This window comes from Heteronotia binoei, chromosome 5 (assembly GCF_032191835.1).
Source record: "Heteronotia binoei isolate CCM8104 ecotype False Entrance Well chromosome 5, APGP_CSIRO_Hbin_v1, whole genome shotgun sequence".
NCBI lineage: Eukaryota > Metazoa > Chordata > Lepidosauria > Squamata > Gekkonidae > Heteronotia > Heteronotia binoei.
In genome coordinates, this window is record NC_083227.1 from 108,280,730 (window position 1) to 108,303,087 (window position 22,358).

At 41.3% G+C, this 22,358-nt stretch overlaps 1 protein-coding gene across 1 annotated transcript in view; it reads left to right on the plus strand.

Annotated features, from left to right (window-relative positions):
• Nucleotides 1-22,358, plus strand: part of CACNA2D2 (calcium voltage-gated channel auxiliary subunit alpha2delta 2) — a 1,052,991-nt gene that overhangs the window by 730,028 nt on the left and 300,605 nt on the right. Inside the window, exon 5 of the mRNA XM_060240024.1 lies at nucleotides 7,278-7,322. Within this exon, the coding sequence (XP_060096007.1) occupies nucleotides 7,278-7,322 (45 nt within the window). The remainder of the gene's footprint in view (nucleotides 1-7,277; nucleotides 7,323-22,358) is intronic.

Here is a 22,358-nt window from a genome sequence, read left to right on the forward strand (position 1 = left end):
GATTTTCTGCCAAGGCAACAGTGGGCAGAAGAGCTAACAATGGCGGCCTGCAAGCTCTGCAAAATAGCCCCCGATCAGCTCCAGCAACAGCAGGTAGAAAGACAGATAACCCAGAGCAGATACACACGAGGGGCAAGGAGAGCGGGAGTGGAGGGGAGAGTGTGGAAAAGATGGTAACCCTCAGGAAAACCTAAAGCAGCAGCCCCCTAAAAAAGCCCCCTCTACGCCAAGTCTTTGCAGGACTGCAACAGGGAGTGGAAGTCTGGCTGTTACAAAGGCCTGGCCCCATCCCCTAAATTGCACACCCAAACAGGCTGTACTCCTCCCTTCCCTCCCAGGGAGGCAAAGCATGCTTTTGCAGCCTAGCAGCTTTGCTGCAGGCTTGCAAGCATATAATTCTGTTAGAGATTCAACTGGAACTTTACATAGGGATAATGAAAAAATAGTACAGTGTTTCCACAAATATTACACAGAATTTTATGAGTCTAAACCAGTGGCACAAGGGAACCTAAATAAGTTTTTGCAAAGTAACAACTTAAAAGTCAGTTTAATAGAGGAATATAAAGAATTTTTGGATCAGCCTATAACAGAACAGGGAGTATTAGAGACTATAGCTCAATTAAAAAATAACAAAGCAGTTGGTAACGATGGCTTTCTATCTGATTTTTTTAAAGCATTCAAAAGTGAATTATGTAAACCTCTGACTGAACTATGTAATGATATATTTAAAACAGGACTCATTCCAAAATCTTGGGCACAGTCAGACATAATTTTAATCCCAAAGCCCAACAAGGATAATACAGTGGTTTCTTCATATCGACCAATAACACTTCTTAATGCGGACACAAAATTTTTTGCAGCCTTGTTGGAGAAGAGATTGAAATCAATTTTACCTCATTATATAAATGTAGGGTTTTGTTCCATGTAGAAACATAAATAATATAAGGAAAACTCTAAGCATTATTAACTATGGGGAACAGAAGAAGATGAAGAAGATATTGGATTTATATCCCGCCCTCCACTCCGAAGAGTCTCAGAGCGGCTCACAATCTCCTTTACCTTCCTCCCCCACAACAGACACCCTGTGAGGTGGGTGGGGCTGGAGAGGGTTCTCACAGCAGCTGCCCTTTCAAGGACAACCTCTGCCAGAGCTATAGCTGACCCAAGGCCATGCTAGCAGGTGCAAGTGGAGGAGTGGGGAATCAAACCCGGTTCTTCCAGAGAAGAGTCCGCACACTTAACCACTACACCAAACTGGCTCTCAATTTAATAAAAAAACATTGTTGGTATCGCTTGATGTCGAAAAAGCGTTTGACTGTGAATATAGAATACTTGCATGGTCTTTTAGAATCAATGGGTTTTGGAAAAAAAATTAGAACATCAATCAAGGCTCTATATTTGAATCCCATAGCTAAGTTAAAAATAAATGGAATAACATCTGAAAAAATTGCCTTAAGGCGTGGTACAAGACAAGGTTGCGCTTTGTCACCTCTTTTGTTTATATTAGCATTAGAACCTTTAGCAGAACTTATAAGGAAAAATCAAAACATTAGATAGAGATATATAAAAGATATCACTTTATGCAGATAATATGATACTATATTTAACTGACCCATTAAACTCTTTAGTTGAATTAAAAAACACAATTAATAGTTTTAGTGTAGTATCAGGTCTTAAATTCAATGAGGATAAAACTATAATAACCCCAATAAATATAAATCAAGAAGAAATCCAAAATATACAACAAAAATTTGGATACAAAACATCAAAAAAACCATGGAGATATTTAGGTATACCAAAAAATAGTGAAGACTTATTTCAGTGTAATTTTACTAAACTACAGGAATAGATGAAAAACAACCTTAAAAATTGGAATAAGAAATTATTAAATTGGTTTGAGAGATTCAGTTTAATAAAATCTTATATTCTGTCTAGATATAATTTTTTATTCAAAGCTATACCCATTGCGATTCCATCAAAAAAAATTTCAACAATGGCAGAGAGAAATAAATAAATTCTTCTGGAAATACAATTTACCAAGAATAAATTTTAACACCTTGATTAGAAGTAAGGAAACTGGAGATATATGGAGTTTCCAGATTTAAAGACATATTATGACTCCATACAGATTGCATTATACCCATTGCGATTCCATCAAAAAAAATTTCAACAATGGCAGAGAGAAATAAATAAATTCTTCTGGAAATACAATTTACCAAGAATAAATTTTAACACCTTGATTAGAAGTAAGGAAACTGGAGATATATGGAGTTTCCAGATTTAAAGACATATTATGACTCCATACAGATTGCATTATTAAGAGCAGCCACAGATTTTGATACATTGGAATGTATCATTTGATAAAATTGGAATGCAAAACATAAAACACAAAACTTTATATGATTTACTTTGGGATATGACATGTTTAAAAGAGGATTTTAAGAAGGAAAACAATTTTTTGAAGAATGCATTACAAATCTGGGTTAAACATAAGGATAAATTAGCTCCTGGTATATCATATCAGGTTACATTTATACACCAAAAGTGGTTTCCATCGGGAATGTATCCTTCGATATTTGAATTATGGAAAGAAAAAGGCATAACAAAAATTATCCAATTGGAGCAGAAATTAGAAAAGAAGGTCCCATGGTATTCTTACCTGCAATTGAAACACCTCCTAGAATCCTTATTGGTACAAGCTACAAGAAAGAGACAAATGACTGCATTAGAGCAATTTTTACAAAATAAAGGGGAACAAAAACCTGGTTCAATTACATTTTTATAAGCTTTTGAATAGCCTGGATTCTGGTAAATTGACACTCTATCAAAAGCAATGGCATTTGGATCTTAAAACGGAATTTACAAAAGATGAATGGGAACAAATTTGGGCATCACCAAATTTTACATCTAATATTTTCGCTGTTCGTCTACAATTGAAGAAGATAGTGACTAGATGGTATCTTACACCATCCAATTTAAATAGGATAAATTCTACATATTATTCACTCTGTTATAAGAAATGTGGGCAGGTAGTGAATTATTTACGCTGCTGGTGGTTTTGCCCAGTAACACAAGTTTTTTGGAAAACCATTCTAGAAAAAATAAATGACATAATGAGGATAAAAATCCCCTCCTAAAGCAGGACTTTTAGACCTCTGGGAAATGACAGATATGGATAAATCTTAAAAAGATATTAGTTTATTACTTATTAGTGTAGCAGAATCATTAATCGCGTTAAAATGGAAAGAAGATAAAGCACTAACAATACAAATGTGGGTAAACAAAATATGAGAATACTTTTGGCATTTTTGACCTCTAATAGCTCTCTAGAAAAATATGAAAAAAGCTGTAGAACCATGGTTTATAGTAGTAAGCTATTTGTTACAAGAATACATACCAAAAAACAGTTTTGTATGAGAAACTGATTTATTTTTAAGCAACTCTATTTAATTTTAATAAGAAGATTGTATTATGCTACTCTAGACTGAAAGTATCTGTATTTTATTAGTTTTTTGTAGTTATATGTTGTTTTAAATTTAAAATTAATAAAAATTTGAATGGAAAAAATAAACAAACAAACAATAATAGGAGCAAGCCAAATAAGGCAATAAAAGAAACATCTATAAATACATACAGAAGTGTCATAGACATAATAGTAAAAAATAAGCAGAATAGACATAGCAAATCAATAAAAAATTAAATCTACATATTCTTTTGGCAATCTGCAGTCCATAGTATTTTGAGCAGCGACATAATTAAAAAATGGGGACCATTTCTCCTCAAAATCTGCTTTATATAAAGGATTATCAGCTATCAATAACTGTGTTGCCAACTTATCAGATATTAACAAATCCCATACCTTATTGAACCAACTTCGAACCGTAGGCACAGTTTTTTTCTTCCAACTTTGTGCTAACACTGTTTTTACCCCTAATAATAATATCACAACTAGATTCCTATTCAGTTTAGTCATTTTCATTTTGTCCCAAAAGTTTAATAAAACTAACTCAGCTGTGTTAGGAACAGTGCCCCAATAATATCATTTGTAACCTTTAAGAAGCTAATCCAAAATTCCTTTTCTAGTGAGCATTCCCACCAACAATGAAAAAATGAGCCCAGGGACCCACACTGCTTCCAACAACCTGGATTTGACAAAGATTTCCTGTGAAAAAACTTCTTTGGTATAAGATACGACCTTGAAAATAACTTTTAGTTTTGTAACCTAATAATGATAGACTTAGATTTACACAATGAATTAGCCCAGATGCCTTCCCTATGTTCCTCGCCTAGGATAATATTGCAGTCTTTATGCCAAGCCTTCTGTTGAGAAGTAATCATTGACCAATCCTTTTTATTCGAGAGTTGGTAAACAGATTTCAAAACTCCTCTATAATTGGAAAAACTGGCTTTCATTAGCTTTTCAAAAGATGTTAATGATCTGCCCAAATTTGATTTTAAGTCATTATCCGTAGACATAGAATGCAGTTGTTGGTATTGAAACCAAGATATTTCCAATCCATATTTTGTCTCCAATTGTTCTTTAGACCTCAACTTTCCTTTATGAATAATAGCACATTGTCCGAATATTGTATTTGCTCTCCAGGATTTGAATGAATCCATTGAACTACCCAGGCCAAATCAACTCTGACCCAGAAAGGCACTAACTGGCGATATTGTAGCAGCCAACACATTTCTGTATTTATCCCAAATAGCCAGTGAACACATTAAAAAAGGATTTTTATATAAATTCCATGGCCTCCCACTAGAATGATTCCAGTCAACTTTAGTTCATTCCCTCCCAAAAATGCAGTGCTTAAATGTTCCATTGCTTCTTTTATGGTTTTGAGTTTACTTTTATTCATACGTCTTACATTCCATGTTCATAGTCTCTGTGTTGAAAAGCTTTGGACTTCCCTTTTTCATGTCAACATGATTTAGTCCAGTTGCATAATTAAGAAAATTGCTATTTGTAGTTGTCCTCAGCTCTTCTCAAGTAGCTAATTGAGTCCTATCCAACCTGGGGGTCCATCTTCTAGCACTATATCTTTTTCATTTTGGATTGTCTCATCATGGGGTTTTCAAGGTGAGAGATTATTAGAAGTGTTTACCATTGCCTTTTTTGGCACAATACTAAACATGGTTAGCTGAAGTGGTACTGACGTTGCCTATGGTAGATCCTCATCCAATGTCTCCTTCCACTACTGATGTTGCCCAGTTGCTACCTTTCAAGAATTCCTCCACCCCCATCACCATTGGAACTGTCTCTCTTCTGCTGATGTAGCCATTGATCCCTGAGGGATGTGGATGTGTCTTAGTCTGGTGAGCATTCCACCTTGAGTGATTTTGCTAGGAGATCAGCCTCTTGACAGTCTAAACTCCTAATGACATTGCTCTCGGCTTCACTGATGCACACAGTCCCCCTCACCACATTAAGGTGTGTGTCCCAAGAGGGAGACATCCACATTAGGAGCAATGATACTGTTGAATAATAGCTCTGTTTCAGGGTTTCAGGGCCTGAGCAAGATATCTTTGTGCTGGTGAGTGGCAGCTACAGTGGAGACATGTGCCACAAGAGCAGAATACACTGCCCTCACTCCTGCAGTCCTGCTCCCATCCCTGCATGCAGAAGAGAGATTTCAGGTGCCCTTTAATTACTCCTCTACATGGAATGTAAAATTCTATCTTGATAGTATTACTGCTCTCTGAATTGCCTGTCCCTTTATGAATTTTATCAGCTGCTGCATGTCCTTGCAGAAGAATTGGAACAGACCTCTCTATGTAAATAGTTTCTAAATACCACAAATTACTGACATGCAGTTCTTTACAGGAATGATAAAATCACTCCTTAATTTTTCATTGACCATTTAGTGGCTCTGAGTAAGAGAAGAGGTTATTAGCATCTCAGATCTGCTCCACATTAACTTTGATCCCCCTAAAGTAATGAGTATATATTTCTCATGCTTATAGATTCAGAGATTTCAAAGTTAAAAGGGAAGTGTTAGAAGCCTCCAACATGACCTACCATGGAGTAGCACAGATTGGGAACTATATTTCTGCATCCATTACTGTATTTCTTGAAACTTTCTGCTGATGACAAAATGCAAGGTATAGGCAGACATCCACTTAGCACCCACATGTTCCAGTTCTACTGTGTGTCTTAGAAGCATGGCCATTGCGTCTGTTTTACTAAGTGGTGCCAGAGAAGTGAGAGGAGAGAGATTAATCTTTGCCTTACCAGTTGCTTTTCTTTTCCTGTTGCTTCTCCCTGATCATAACAAGCATAGGTTTGTAATTTTGATGGGGAAAAAGCAGCTAGAATGGAATGCTGCCATATGCTAAAGAAGGTCATTTCTACGAGGTACTTGGGGATATGTTAGTGATTATTTGCTGACTTGGATTTGTTTTCTGAATGGAGTCATTTTAATGATGTTTGCTAGAAGTTCTGCCATGGGTTGCCTTACAGAATGATGGCTATTTTGTTTCTTATTGTAATTCTGTGTCTCACATAATTTTTAACTTGTAATACACCATACGGATCCATTTTTGGATGGCGGGGCAGGATATAAATGGGTTTAATAAATTATGGCAGATCATCAACTTTAATCCCAGTCCATTATTTGTACTACTATATATGAGAACTTAATTCTTAATTGTGAAGTCCTTATGCACTCCATGTGTCCAACTTGGTCCTGTTGATAGATGTGCTCTGGGAGTTTCATTCTCTGAACTCAATTTCCAGGTAACCTGCATGTGGCAGGGAATTAAGTTCTAAGCATGCAGTTCCCAGAACACATCAGTTTGCAGGACCAAGGTGGACTCATGGGGCACACAATGACTTTGTAATCCGTGATTTGGTCCTTGATGGTGCGTGTGTGAGGTTACTCTTTAGCTGCACTTCCACAAGCTGAATTAAGCCAAAGAAGACAGAGTAGCTGAAGCTTAGAAGAAAAAGGAGTAGACTGCAGAGCAAAAGGCAGGTATGGCTGCTCCATCTGTGGGGACTGCTACTATAGTCACTTCCCTGCTTGGCTTCTGTACTCCTCCCTGGAATGCAAACAAGAGCACAGGCTAGTGTGCTTGCCAGTACTGGCCCTAGAAGCAAACTCTAAACTCTTCTTATATATCTGCCCTCGATCTGCAGGTATCCACTAAGTTCTGTACTTAAAACACCAAAAATTGGTAATCCGGCTAGGGTGATCACATATTAAAGCCTTTCCCCCACAAAGTCTGCAGTTCAGGTCTGTTTACTTATAACATTTTCCCTCTTTGTCTGGCAGGAGAATGATATTGAATACTATGACTCCAAGGCTGAAACAAAATATGTAAGTATCTTCCAGCTGCCCACTGCTTGTGATCTGTGCTGTTAATGGTTACATGTCAATTCTTACAGGTTAGAATGGCCGTTTTCTTTGCCATGCTTGTTGAAAGCTCACACTCCTAAACACTGAACCTGCAATTCAGTGATCAACATAGTTTTAATTACAGCTTTGCAAACTTAACTTCCATTGGAGCTGTAATGGTTATTCATCTGTCTGTGCACCTGTATAATGAAATATGTCTTGCCAGTATGGAACAAAAAAAATTATTATGTGCAACAGTTGTGATGATGATATCTCACCCTTTCTATTAGGAGATCCCTTCATATGGTCCCCTCCTCACATAGTATCTCCAGAACAACCCTGTGAAATTAGATAAGGCAGAGCGAGTGTGACTAGTGTGAGTACACCCAGTTAGCTTCATGGCAGAGCAGGGATTTGAACCTGGGGTCTCCCTGGTCCTAATCTTAGATTCTGAACGTTATACCTCACTGCATCTTATGTCCTAGCCTTGCCACAGGATGAGGAGGGTATAAACAGTTAATTGTAGAAAAACTCAAAACTCTTCTTTGCAGGAAAAAAATGATCAAGGGAGCAGTTCAGATAATAGAACTGGAAACAAATTACTGTCATCAGTCTTTTGATTTGGAGGAGGGAGTCAAAACAGGCACACATTTTCATGTGTTTGCTGTATTCATGAAACTTATAGTAGGTTTATTGGGCTTAATAGGGCTGTTTAAAACATTTTTTCCTTAAACTGTATTGAAGACATCTTGCCTAGAGTATTGGATCTGTTGTAATGATAACTGCATTGCCATGCCTTTACAACCAATTCATTCCCCACCCCCCACTCTGCCATCTCTTGCTTGTCTTGTCCCCTGGACATTTTCCCTCCCTTTTTGTGTCCTCCTCCATCACTATTTCTGTTGCTTTCCCTTCTCCCCACCTTTCCCTCCTCCTGGGCTATGCTGACCCTCTTGCCAGCCTGCCTGTCCCACTGCCTTGCCCAGCTGCTCACTAGCCAGTGAGCCAGCCACCTGTAGTGCCTTCTCCTCTGCCAGAGTGACTGATATTACATGACAGTAGAGGCAGCAAGAACTCCTGCTCTGCCTTCCTGCTTGCCTCACCACAATCTCTGCCTGCCCCCTTGCTATTCCCCCTGTGCTCTGCCAAAGGGTGATCCCTTTGACCCACCTTTCAGACTATCCATCTGTCTTCCTCTCCACTGCTCTGAGGATACGATGATCGCGGTGAGGAGCTCCTGGCTTCCCTTCCCCTGCTTGTCTGAAAGCACCTGACTCAAGCAGTTCTTTTCATTCCAGTAGTGTCTGCCACACATGGTAAGGTAGGTGGATATTGTCAGGCCAGTGGAGGAGCATTTCCACTATTGGGGGAAGGGGCGATTTAATTTCTTCTCCCTTTTTTGAACTTTTACATTTTTCTGCAAACATGTGTCGCCCCCCCCCCCCAAGTTCACAGCAAAATATCACTTCTCTCTGCATGCCCACAATCCATAAATTTAAGTATCTGTAGATAGGGCCACAATAAGCTGTTAGAATACATGATGTATGGAAGTTTTCTGTTCTTTCCCATAGCTGGTTATCTGGTCAAGGATTTCTTTCTGTCCAGAACAACCCAGTTGAACAACTAGGGTTACTAGTCCCCAGTTGGGGGTGGGGGATACCCTGGTTTGGAGCCCCTCCCCCCAATTCAGGGCTATCAGGAACTGGGGAAAATTACCCCCCTCCAAAAGAAAAAGCAGGCAAGAAAACAAAAATAAATGCAACATGCCTACATCACCTGGAAGAGTTATTCTCTCAAGAGCAGTTCTCAAAAGAGCTCTCTCAGCCCCACCTACGTCCCAGGGTGTCTGTTGTGGGGAGAGGAATGGAAAGGAGATAGTAAGCCACTCTGAGATTTTTAGTAAAGGATGGGGTATAAATCCAGTCTTCTCCTCTGCTGCCTCCTCCTCTTCTTCTACCGTAGAGTTTTGCCCACAAACCAGAGCATCACCCCCAATGTCCCCAATGTGCTTATGTCACTTCCAAGTGACATAGGCACATCATGTTTATTTCCACCTTCTTCCCTCCACGCTCCAGGTAAATGCACCCCCCCATCCCCCACCCGCTCATCCAAGGGACCTGGCAACCCTATGAACCCAGTTCAACTGCTCTGACATATCACTGTAGTATAGTGGAGTGCTGGAGTAGCAATGGAAAAACCCAGGTTCAAATTCCCACTCAACCATGAAGCTCTTTGGATGTCTTTGGATCAGTCACTCTGTCATGGCCTAACCTACCTCACAAAGTTGTTATGAGGATAAAATGAAGGCAGATGTCCAGAGTTGGGGCTGAGCCCCTGTCCACAGGGGACCTCTGCACCAGGGCAAAGGAAACCACAGCCTCCCAGGAAGGAAGAGAAAGGTTGCAGATAGGGGGGAGTGGGGCAGGAGAAATCCTTGAAAGAAGGGCGAGAGAGAAAATTTTATCAGCATCCTTTTAAAACAAATTGACAACCTTGCCCGTTATGGTTATTTTGAGGATATAATGGAGGAGAGAAGAATCAGGTAGCAGGTGGGCTAAATATGTAACAATAGCTCTTTTCATGAAACATGTAATTTGTAGCAGCTCATTTGTTAACCGAGACAAGGTGAGGCCCAAAAGATCTATTGCAACTGCAAGCTTGTGTGGCTCTCCTGCCTACCTCTAACAGCTCTTTCTCATCTTGGGAAAACTCCTTTTATTTGAGTAAATACCTACAGAGAACTGATAAGTAATGGATCTGCCCATTGGGCCTAGAAAAGAAGAGTCAGTGGCCTGGCCCCTCTGTGGATTTTGCGACAGCCCATCAGAGAAAGCCTGAAGGAGCCAGGTGCACTTTTGCTGGAGAAAGCCACTTTGCTTCCCGGGAAAATTTCTAAAATTAAAGCTGGCATCTGAAATTCAAATGAAGAGCAAACATCTAATTAGAGATAGAATCTAATTCTCTACCCTCCTCCCGGCACAGCCATCCTGTAATTCTGGCAATCAGCATGTTAAGTATAAACCAGAGAGCTTCAGTTCCCCAAGGAAATGGGCTTTTGCTAGTTACTGCATGTAATGAGAATACTTGGAGAGAGAGTACTGTTCAAAACAACTTCCAAGCATCAGTCTTTGGCTTAACTCACCCCAGAACTGGCTGCATTTCCTTAATCATAGAGTTTTGTGCAATATTTTGTGCAATACTTTTGGCTCTGTCTGGGAGGAAATGAGCACTGGAACAATGCAAGTTTCTTGATCACCATCAAATAAAAAGTCAGCTGGAGTAGGGAGAGCAGAAGTTGAGGGATCTCAGTTTGAGAGAAGACACAGTGCCATTTGATGAAAATGTTCTCCCTGAACTTTCATAATATTGTCAGGGAGAGATTAGGAAGAAATCCTTTGAAGAATGTGACAACCAGGCCTCAGATTCAGTGGGAGCTCACAGGAGCACAGCTCCTGAACCTTTCTGAGAGTTCCACTTCCTCCTTCTGAGAGTTCTACCTTCTTCTCCATTGAATAGTATGTGCAGCTGCATAACAATCCCTGGATGAGCTCCACCACCTATTTTTCTACAAAACGACCCCTGGTGACAACATTAAAGAAAATGGGAGCATTAGGCTTCCCAAATCCCCCGCCTGGGCGGGGTACCCCTGATTTGGAGCCTCCTCCCCCCCGCTGGCCAAAAATTCAGAAAGCAGGGGGAATGGCAGCCCTTCCCACCCAGCCCCGATCCCAGCAGCTTCTCCTCTCCCGTTCCCACCGATCCCCAATGCTTCTCCTCCTCCCTTCCCTTCCCTTCTCACCTCGATTGCAGCAGCTTCTCTTTGCCCCTCCCCTTCCCACCCAGCTCTATCGCAGCAGCCGGAGCTTTCCCAGGCTGCTTCCTGCCCCGCCCCAAAGGACCATGTGTCTTTGCACCTCCGGAGGTGGTGAAAGGCTTCAACTTTCTGTGTCTGTGTCTGTTGCTGAAATAAGCTGGCTGGTGAGTAGAGAGGGCAATCCCAGATTTGCGAGAAGGGTTGTGTGTGTTTGTGGAGAGGGAAACGTCTTCATTATTCCCTATGGAAATTGTTTCTCATAGGGTATAATGGGGAATTGATCTAGAGGTTTCGGGGGCTCTGGGGGAGCTATTTTTTGAGGTAGAGGCACCAAATTTTCAGTATAGTATCTAGTGCCTCTCCCCAAAGTACCCCCCAAGGTTCAAAACGATTGGACCAGGGGGTCCAATTCTATGAGCCCCAAAAGAAGGTGCCCCTATCCTTCATTATTTCCTATGGAAGGAAGACATTTTTAAAAGTGTGCTGTCCCTTTAAATGTGATGGCCAGAACTCCCTTGGAGTTCAGTTATGCTTATCACACCCTTGTTCCTGGCTCCGCCCCAATGTCTCCTGGCTCCACCCCCAAAGTCCCCAGATATTTCTTGAATTGGACTTGGCAACCCTAGGGAGCATGTGTATTCCAGTGTGAGGAACCAACTTGAAAAGCCTGCTTGCTGTCATTTGGAGTTTCAACAGTGGACCATGAATAGAGTGGCCATCTACAGATGGTTTACATTCATAATTTAGGTTCATAATTTCATATAATTTACACTCATAGATTTGAATTTATAAATAACTATTCTACTTTAAGTCAGGGGTCTCCAGCAAGTAGCTTATGAGCAACTGATAGCCCACTGACTGCTGCAGAGTAGTTCATGCATTCCAGAGAAAATCCAGGGAGAGACTGTGAAAAGATCTGTTCCAGGCCTTTTTTGTTTAAGGATTTAATGTATAGGATTTTTTTTCTATGCTTCTTAACGGATAGCTTTATTTCTGGTCCTCTTCCTAGTACCTGTTCTGTTTTAGGACAGAATGAAACTTTGTAACACAGGGAGAGAGGAGGGGATAGTTCGGGACATTGTTCATTACTCAGAAGTAGCTCTCTTTTAAAAAAATATTGGCAACCCCTCATTTAAATATAAATTCAGCTCAGAACTCACCTGAATGCTAGCTCTCTTTGTTGTCCAGATGCTAATAGGGAACTTTTCAAGGCCCCTGATCTTTTCTATGGCTTGTCACATTAAATTCACCCCACACTGTGTGGGAATCTAGGGTGCTATCACACTGGGAAATTGACCCGATATTATCTCATCCTTATATCTCATTATATCCGTTTCAGAGGGAACAGACAGCCCCTGTTGAAGTGGCAGGATCCTGGCAGTAGTCCGTAATTGCGCAGTCACACTGCTGGCCCGGCTCAACCATGGACCTGCTGCAGAAAGGGTTGGTTAAAAAAAAAGTCCCCCAGTGCATGCGCTCAAGCAGAGAAGAACACAAGCACTCCTTGGAGAGGGATGGGGAGGGAACCCGAATGTGCTGGAAATGGCTTGGGGCAATCACACTGCTCTTCCGCTTATGAGTCGAGCCAGCGTGATCAGACAGCCAGCAAATATGCGACTTGAATGCGGCCCAGGGGGAAGCTACTGGGAAGATCCAGGTGGCTATTTAATCCACATAGGAGGCATCTGGAGATGGGGTGAGAACGGGTGAGGCTCAGAGGGCAGATGTGCTAGTGTGATTGTGCAGATTTAATTTGAATGGGAGGCGTGGCTAGGTCAGGCCAAATCTCTTGTGTGAAAGCACCCTAGCTTCCACAGCCACTTAAGCTGCTTTTATTGATAGAAGCAGAATCCAGACATTTCAGAAGGCAGATGTAGAAAAAGGTGACATCTAACCACCCTAGGCTTCTTTGTGCCCCCAAGATATAGACCTTTTAGACTGCCTTTATATTCTATTTTAGTAACAGGTTGCTAATGGATTTTTTTCTGTCATTTCAGACAGACCTGTTTTGGTAACCAGCTGCTAGTGGAATTTATTTACCTGTTTATACAAACCCACTTGCATCAGATTAGCAAAGTGTGGCTGAGCCACTTTTGAGAGGAATTGCTTTCTTCCATTTTCTTCTACCCCTTGGTTGCACTTCTGAATCACTGTGGTGTGCTGTTTAAAATGTTTGCAGTACTTCATACAATGCCACTCCCCCCCCCCTCTCGCCCTGTTTTGCTGTACGATCTGCCTTGGATGTTCTAAGTTAGAATCAGTGGAGTCAAGGCATCACAATGGTGCCACAGAGCTCTCACATTTCAGAGAGCTCTGAGAGAGAGTGGATAAACAGTGCTATAAGGGTGAGGATTGGCTTTCTAAACAGCTGGGGAACTTGCAGAGAAATCTGAGTTGTGTGATTGTGTACTTGCTTAGAATTTCTGAATTTGTGTGGTTGCTGGGGAACGGCTGTTTGTTTGTTTGGAGGGTGCTGTAGGTGATTGTTGCTGATTGACTGGGAGTGGCTGTGTTCCTGGGGCAGACTGAGACCCCACCCTCTTTGCATTATTAAGCTGCACCTTGTCAGAGGCACGAGCCTTTGGCGTGAGCCGAAGGGCGAAAGCTAAAGGGCTCTTGGCCTGTGGCTCTTTAGCCTGGGAGCTCTGTAAGGACCAGGAACCCGGATCCCTATTTTCCTTATGTTCCCAATAAGGTGAGTAGACCCTATTCCTTGTGTTCCCAATAAGGTAAGTAGACCCTCCTGAAGGAGAGCCACATAAACACAACAGGATTTATAGGGGGACTGTATATTTTAAAAAGCTATCATAAAGGTAGAATGCCAGCAGGGGGGAGGGGCTTTCCAGTGTTTTGCACTGAGTGTCACATGTATGACTATCTGTCCACAGGACAGAAGTCTTGGATGTGTGCTTGATGCAAGGAGCTCCTGTTCCTCAGGGAATGCGTTTGTACCCTTGAGGCCAAGGTGGCGGACCTGGATAAGCAGAGACAGTCAGTTAGGCATTCGGAGAAGACACTTGGGAACTTGTTAGATGAGCCCCACTGTGAACATGGCAGCCCTGTTGCTGCCAGGGAGCATGAGGGCCGAGAGGGAACAGGGCAATGTGCTGAGGATAAGGGAAATGCGCCTTCAGAACGGACCTCTTCCTCAGTTGGTGAGTGGATATCCTGTCACGCCAAGGAACCATCCCTGGGCAGGGAGGGAGGGGGGTCTTGGTAGTTGGTGATTCGATCCTTAGGCAAGTAGACAGCTGGGTGGCAAAACCATGTACTGACCGTATGGTGATTTGCCTGCCTGGTGCAAAGGTAGCGGACATTACATGTGTTGTAGATAGGCTGATAGACAGTGCTGGGGAGGAGCCAATGGTTGTGGTGCATGTTCGTACCAATGCAGTCATGAGGTCCTGGAGGAAAAATTTAGGCTGCTAGACAGAAATCTTAAGGCCAGGACCTCCAAGGTAGCCTTCTCAGAAGTGCTACCTGTTCCATGTGCAGGACTAGAGAGACAGGCACAAATTAGACATCTCAATGTGTGGATGAGACGATGGTATAGGCAGGAAGGGTTTAAGTTTGTTAGGCACTGGGATGCTTTCTGGAGCAAGCGGGAACTGTACAAAAGAGACGGTCTCCACTTGTCCCCAGAAGGAACCAGGCTGCTGGCACTTAAAATCAAAAAGGTGGCAGAGACGTTTTTAAACTAAATCTTGGGGGAAAGCCAACAGGAGATGAAATGTCTTGTTCAGGAGGACTCATCTCAAAGAGATGAAGGGTTAGCTGTTAATTTTCTACAAGGTAATGGATCAGACTTGTCCACTGAGATGGTGACAACCAGTATGGACTGTCTGCCAAAGTCTCGAGGCAGCAGGAGGAAGATTACAAGCCTAACTTGCCTGGGAAATTATAGATGTTTGTATACAAACGCTAGAAGTGTTTGAAGTAAAATTGGGGAGTTGGAATGTTTAGTGTTGGGGGAAAACATAGACATTGTGGGAATTTCAGAAACTTGGTAGAATGAGGAGAATCAGTGGGACACGGTGATTCCTGGATATAAGTTATATCGGAAGGATAGGGAGGGAACGGTTGGAGGTGGGGTGGCTGTGCATGTAAGAGAGGGTATACAGTCCAGTAAGACTGAGATCAGAGAATTAGATTCCCTTCTAAAAATGCTTTGGGTTGAAATACAGGGCCCAAAAGGGAATTTAACCATGGAAGTTTGTTATCGCCCACCAAATCAAAAGATAGAGGACAATTATAATATGATGGAAGGATTAAAGATAGTGGCTAAATGTAAAAACTGTGTCATAATAGGTGATTTTAACTACCCGCAGATTGATTGGGTCAATATGTGTTCTGGTTGAGAGAAAGAGATTGAGTTTCTAGACACTCTCAATGACTGTGCTATTGAGCAGATGGTCACAGAACCTACCAGGGGTGGGGTGATCCTGGATTTGGTCCTAAGTAATGCCCAAGACCTGGTGAGAGATGTAAAAGTGATTGCACCACTTGGGAGCAGTGAACATAACGTTATTGACTTCACCATTTGTATAAATAGGGAGTTGCCCCAAAAGACCAGCACAACCACGTTTAACTTTAAAAGGGGTAAATTCTCTGAGATGAGGAGGCATGTGAAGAGGAAACTTAAAGGAAAGCTAAATACAGTCAAAATCCTTGGGGAAGCTTAGAGGCTATTTAAAACTACAATCCTAGAAGCTCGGATAAAATATATACCACAAGTTAGGAAAGGCACAAACAGGTATAAGAAAAGGCATGCATGGTTAACAAACAAAGTAATGGAAGCTGTAAAAGGTAAGAGGGACTCCTTTAAGCAGTGGGAAGGCCTGCATGGTTAACAAATGAAGTTATGGAAGCTGTAAAAGGTAAGAAAGATTCCTTTAAGTGACAGAAAGCCAGTCCAAGTGAGATTAATGAAAGGGAACACAGGCTGTGACAAATCAAATGCAAGACTGTGATCAGGCAGGCAAAAAGGGACCATGAGGCACATATTGCAAAAAACATAAAGACCAACAATAAAAATTTCTTTAAATATATTAGAAGCAGGAAACCATCCAGGGAGGCAGTGGGGCCCCTGGATGACCAAGGGGTAAAAGGATTACTGAAGGAGGATAGGGAAATGGCTGAGAAGCTGAATGCATTTTTTGCCTCCGTCTTCACTGTGGAAGATGAGAAGTGTTTGCCCACTCCAGAACTGCTAATTTTGGAAGGGGTGTTGAAAGACCTGAGTCAGATTGAGGTGACAAGAGAGGAGGTCCTACAGCTGATAGATGAATTAAAAACTAATAAGTCACCACGTCCGGATGGCATACATCCAAGAGTTCTGAAAGAACTCAAAGTTGAATTTGTTGATCTCCTGACAAAAATATGTAATCTTTCATTGACATCTGCCTCCGTTCCTGAGGACTGGAAGATAGCAAATGTCACCCCCATCTTTAAAAAGGGTTCCAGAGGAGATCCGGGAAATTACAGGCCAGTCAGTCTGACTTCAATACTGAAAAAGTTGGTAGAAACCCTTATCAAGGACAGACTGAGTAGGCACATTGATGAACACAAGTTATTGAGAAAGACTCAGCAAGGGTTCTGTAAGGGAAGATCTTGCCTCACTAACCTGTTACAGTTCTTTGAGGGGGTGAACAAACATGTGAACAAAGAGGACCCAATAGATGTTGTTTATCTTGACTTCCATAAAGCTTTTGATAAAGTTCCTCATCAAAGGCTCCTTAGTCAGCTCGAGAATCATGGAGTAAATGGACAAGTACTCTTGTGGATCAAAAACTGGCTAATTAATAGGAAGCAGAGAGTGAGTATAAATGGGCAATTTTCGCAGTGGAAGACGGTAAGCAGTGAGGTGTCACAGGGCTCAGTACTGGATCCCATGCTCTTTAACTTGTTCATTAATGATTTGGAGTTGGGAGCAAGCAGTGAAGTGGCTAACTTTGCAGATGACACTAAATTGTTTAGGGTGGTAAGAACCAGAGAGGATTGTGAGGCACTCCAAAGGGATCTGTTGAGGCTGGATGAGTGGGCGTCAACGTGGCAGATTAGGTTCAATGTGGCCAAGTGCAAAGTAATGCACATTGGGGCCAGAAATCCCAGCTACAAATATGTTGATGGGGTGTGAACTGGCAGAGACTGACCAAGAGAGAGATCTTGGGGTCATTGTAGATAATCCACTGAAAATGTCAAGACAATGTGCGATTGCAATAAAAAAAGGCCAACACCATGCTGGGAATTATTAGGAAGGAAATTGAAAACAAATCAGCGAGTATCATAATGCCCCTCTATAAATCGATGGTGTGGTCTCATTTGGAATACTGTGTACAATTCTGGTCACTGCACCTCAAAAAGGATATTATAGCATTGGAAAAAGTCCAGAAAAGGGCAACTAGAATGATTAAAGGTTTGGAACACTTTCTCTATGAAGAAAGGTTAAAACGCTTGGGGCTCTTTAGCTTGGAGAAACATCGACTGCGGGGTGACATGACAGAGGTTTAAAAGATTATGCATGGGATGGAGAAAGTAAAGAAGGAAGTACTTTTCTCCCTTTCTCACAATACAAGAACTCGTGGGCATTCAATGAAATTGCTGAGCAGTCGGGTTAGAACAGATAAAAGGAAGTACTTCTTCACCCAAAGGGTGATTAACATATGGAATTCACTGCCACAGGAGGTGGTGGCAGCTACAAGCATAGACAGCTTCAAGAGGGGTTTGGATAAAAATATGGAGCAGAAGTCCATCAGTGGCTATTAGCCACAGCATATTATTGGAACTGTCTGGGGCAGTGATACTCTATATTCTTGGTGCTTGGGGGGGGGGGCAAAGTGGAAGGGCTTCTAGCCCCACTTGTGAACCTCCTTTTTTTGGCCACTGTGTGACACAGAGTGTTGGACTGGATGGGCCATTGGCCTGATCCAACATGGCTTCTCTTATGTTCAGTATAGCACTGGTTTAGCACTATAGCACTCAACTCAGAACTTGAAAAAAAAAAGGCCAAGGAAGATCATGTGATAAAAAAGGGCAGGGGGGGAAACAGCATTGTTTGAGATGAGCATAGCACTTCAGAGAAGGCTCATTAAGAGAAGAAAATTTGCTGTGTGAAACCCCTGTCCTTGTATCTCTTTACTTGAAATTGGGCCAACAATGAATAACATCCGGTTTAGAACAGTAATGTGAAAAGAGCCCTCCAAACAAGAACTGTTCAGGCAGAAGCCATGAAAGGATTACAAGGTCTTTGTTTCCATGATCCAATTTGCCCTGCAAATATACTTACTTGCCCTCCCTTCAGTTTCTAGAATTTATCTTACACAAGCTCATCTACACAACACAATCTAATAGCCTGTTTGAAGACAAACATTGTGTTCATTATAAAAGGCTTCCAGTCTCCTGCCTCTGCTCTCACTCACTTTCTTCTTTGTGACATTTTTCTAATTTGTTTTCAGGCTTGTTTGACTTCCTCAGCAACTGTCTTTGGCCTTGAACCTGAAAGCCCTTGAATGCCAAACAAGTCTTCAGTTTGTGTAGGGAGGTTTGCACCTCCAAATATGTGCATAATTATGAATAGTTTAAACATGAGGTAGTAAATCTCTATCGCTGGCGTGCTTGTTCACTTGCTCCTGAGAATTTATGGTGCTGTAAAATGCAGATAGGTAGAAGTTCCTAAGGAAACATGGCTTACAGTTGACTGATTTAATAAGAGATGTGTTTTTAAAGGCAGCCACAACTATTGACATCATTTAGGTAGATTGCGCTATAGTTCTGGCTGGTCCAGACCAGGGCCTTTCAGCTAGTATATGCATTTGAGTTTCTATTATTATATTACAATTGTATTTATTAGCTCTCTGCCAGTATCTCAAGGGAAACTTGAGTGTGTGTGTGTGTGTGTGTGCATTTAGCTGAATCACAAAGGCAAGAACCAGCTGGCTTCTTTTCCACCTTTCTCTAAACTTAATCAGGAGAGCTCACTCTTAACTGATTTCGCCCAAGCCAACACTTAGCTGGGAAGCTTGTGTGCCTCACCTCTGGCTGGAAAGAGTCAGTTTGGTGAATATTTAAATAGTGGCCATGGCTTCAGTATCTTGCATCTTCAGCTAAAATGAACATATGAAGCTGCCTTATACCGAATCAGACCCTTGGTCCATCAAAGTCAGTATTGTCTTCTCAGACTGGCAGTGGCTCTCCAGGGTCTCAAGCTGAGGTTTTTCACACCTATTTACCTGGACCCTTTTTTGGAGATGCCAGGGATTTAACCTGGGACCTTCTGCTTCCCAAGCAGATGTTCTACCACTGAGCCACCGTCCCTCCCCCTAATGATTAGGTGGTACAAAAGGCCTCTATCTGAGAAGCTGCCCTTCTACATAGAATAGGCAATACTGACCTTGATAGACCAGTGGTCTTTGTATATGGCAGCTTTATGTGTTCAGCCACATCTCAGCAGCAATTAAGAAGCATCTTTGCCTTTCCTGTGCTCTCTCTTAAACACTGCTTTCCAGCCTAACTTCTTCACAAGACCGTGCCTATCTGGAATAGTCTTCTCTATATTAGAACTGTCAACAACCACTAGTAAGTGTGTACACTTGGGTTGCCAGGTGTTATTTTGGCTGGAGTGGGGGACTTCAGGGGGCATTCTGGGTGGGGCCATTGCTCAACATCCCCAACATGATGACATCACCAGAAAGTGACATCACCATGCCATTGTGCTGAGGATGCTGTGGTATTTGGACAAACTCTATGGTTTTTCCAGCCTCAAAACCGTAGAGTTTGCCCAAAACCGCAGAGTTTGCATCCTCAGCACAATGTCCCTACCTCAATGATGTCACTTCCAGGTGATGCCATCACCTTGGGGATATCACATGGTGATGTCCTTGCTTGGGGGTGGGGCCTTTCCTGCCAGCCAGCTGCCTGGAAGCAGGCAAGCCCTGAAAATCGGAGTTTTCCCATTGCTGCCATGGAAATGGCAACACTAATGTACACACACTTAACTATATGTAGCTAAACCAGAGTATTTAGAGTGATATCCAGTTTTGATAGGCCATCTAGAACTTACTCTAAAGTCCTCTCAAATATTTATTTGTCCTCATGGAAACAAAACAATATTTTTTGTTTTTAATTTCAAGCTGTCTAGACAGTCTTTCATATTGTGCCATCCAGTTGAAATTTAAAGTCCACCCAGTATTTACTTTCTCCTTGGAAGGTGTCTATACGCATAATAAAGTCACTTTCTTTTTTAAGACACTATAAAGAGATTTAACATTGTCTGCTGTTCATTTAAGGCTTGTTTTCCATACCACATATCATTCTCTTCTCTAGTCAATTTCAAATTATCAGCATTCTTTGACATCAGCACTGGGTACCTTGTTCCTTTAGCAATTTCACCAATGCCACAGTAGTGAATTATTTCCTACTTACTGTTTCCTTGTTAGGATTCCCTGTCAGCATGGAAACGAAGTGTTTAGTTCCCCCATTTTTCTAAACCCTCATTTGTTCTGTAATAAACAAGATGCCACTGTGGACACAATCCAGCAACAACATTACAAAAAACAAAACAAAAACCTTCTAGTTGCCTGTTCAGGTTATTTATGCCTGCCAGTTTTGGAATGAGATATTTCTAAGAAAATATCAGTGGTTCTGTTAGGTAGGATTAGAATGATCAAGGACATTAACCATACATTTCAGGGCAAGCCTCTATTAGATTAGGGTTAGGGAAAATCTTGCTTTTTACAAAAGTTCTTCCTTTTTCAATTATCTAAGGTGAAAAAAAAATTGACCATAAGTAGTGAATTGAAGATCAGAGTTTTGGAACACAAGTTTAAATGAAATCAATCTAGGAGGGCTTCTCTTTACAATTTACCACAGCATGAGCAAAGCATTTCATAAATTCTGTGTGGTTATCTAAACACAGTGATATCAATAGCCATGTTTAGCTATCTTCTGCTGTTGGGGTTGCCTCAGGGTTCCATCGTGTACTGTAGCTGCACCAGTACAGCAAGGCACCTAGGAGTTAATGTTGGACATATTTCAAGAAGACACCGTTTGAGGAACCAAGAAATACAAACTTGACCTTAGTTCAGTTAGTCATGTTTATTTGTGTTCTTACATGCTTGGACTGTGGTGAAAAAACTTCTGGATCACAAGTTCATAAAGGGTGGAAGATTCCATGTGGGAGAACTTACTTATGTGTGGCAAAGAATGCAGTCCTGAACAAGAATGAAACCTGACAGAACACTTTTTCCCAAAAAGCCATGCCTGGCAGGTCAACTTCTCTGTTTGGCAAAGGAGCTTTCAGGAATTATAGAGGATGCACGTTCTAGCCAACCTTTGGATAAAATATCTACCGGTGGCATCCTAAGGAGAACTGCTCCCTTCTAAGTTCATTCAGGTCAATGTGCTTAGAAGGGTATCGCTATGTTAATGTCTGAAAATTAATCATCTCTCTTATAAGCCATGAAATTCTCTAAGGAAATGTGGGAAACAGGAAATCTTTTTCCTGAACTAGCAATAGACAAAGACAAGCCAGTTGTCTGCAAGATAATAACAATACTTGAAATTGCTACACATATGGATTACTGTTGGGGGGATTTTTTAGTAAAATCATTGTCTACCTCCTGTTGAAAAACATATGTAGTATTCTGTATACTGGAGACTCTATTAAATTTATTACTTCTTTCAGCAGTATTCGATCTAATTTTATTCTAACAAATAAAGAAAAGATGATGAAATTAAAAAGGTACAAGATTGTGGTAGTAGAACTAAATAGAAAAACCACAGATCCTCCATTTCTGCTAACATCCATTTTAAAATTTAAATTGAGCCTGAGCTCCCTCAAATGAAGTTAGTTCAAACAGACAATGCCTATTCAGTAAAACTGTGACTTTATTCAAGAAGCTTATGCCAAATTTAAATGTGGAGGGAAATGGAAATGAGATTCCTATTCATTGGACTCGTGGTTCATTCCCATTTAATTCTGAATGTGGACTTCTAAAAAAATTAATTTAAAAAAAGTTAATAGGGATACTAGATTATTTATATGGGAAAACTGAAGATGCACAGTACTTTGTTTAAAAAACCTCTCTTTGCTCATTTTTCGAATAAAAGAGGGTCTCAATGTTTATTCATAGAGAACCATTCAAATTAACTAACATTCACTATAGATACCACTAGTAGAATGGGAGAAAATGACAGTCATTTTTCCA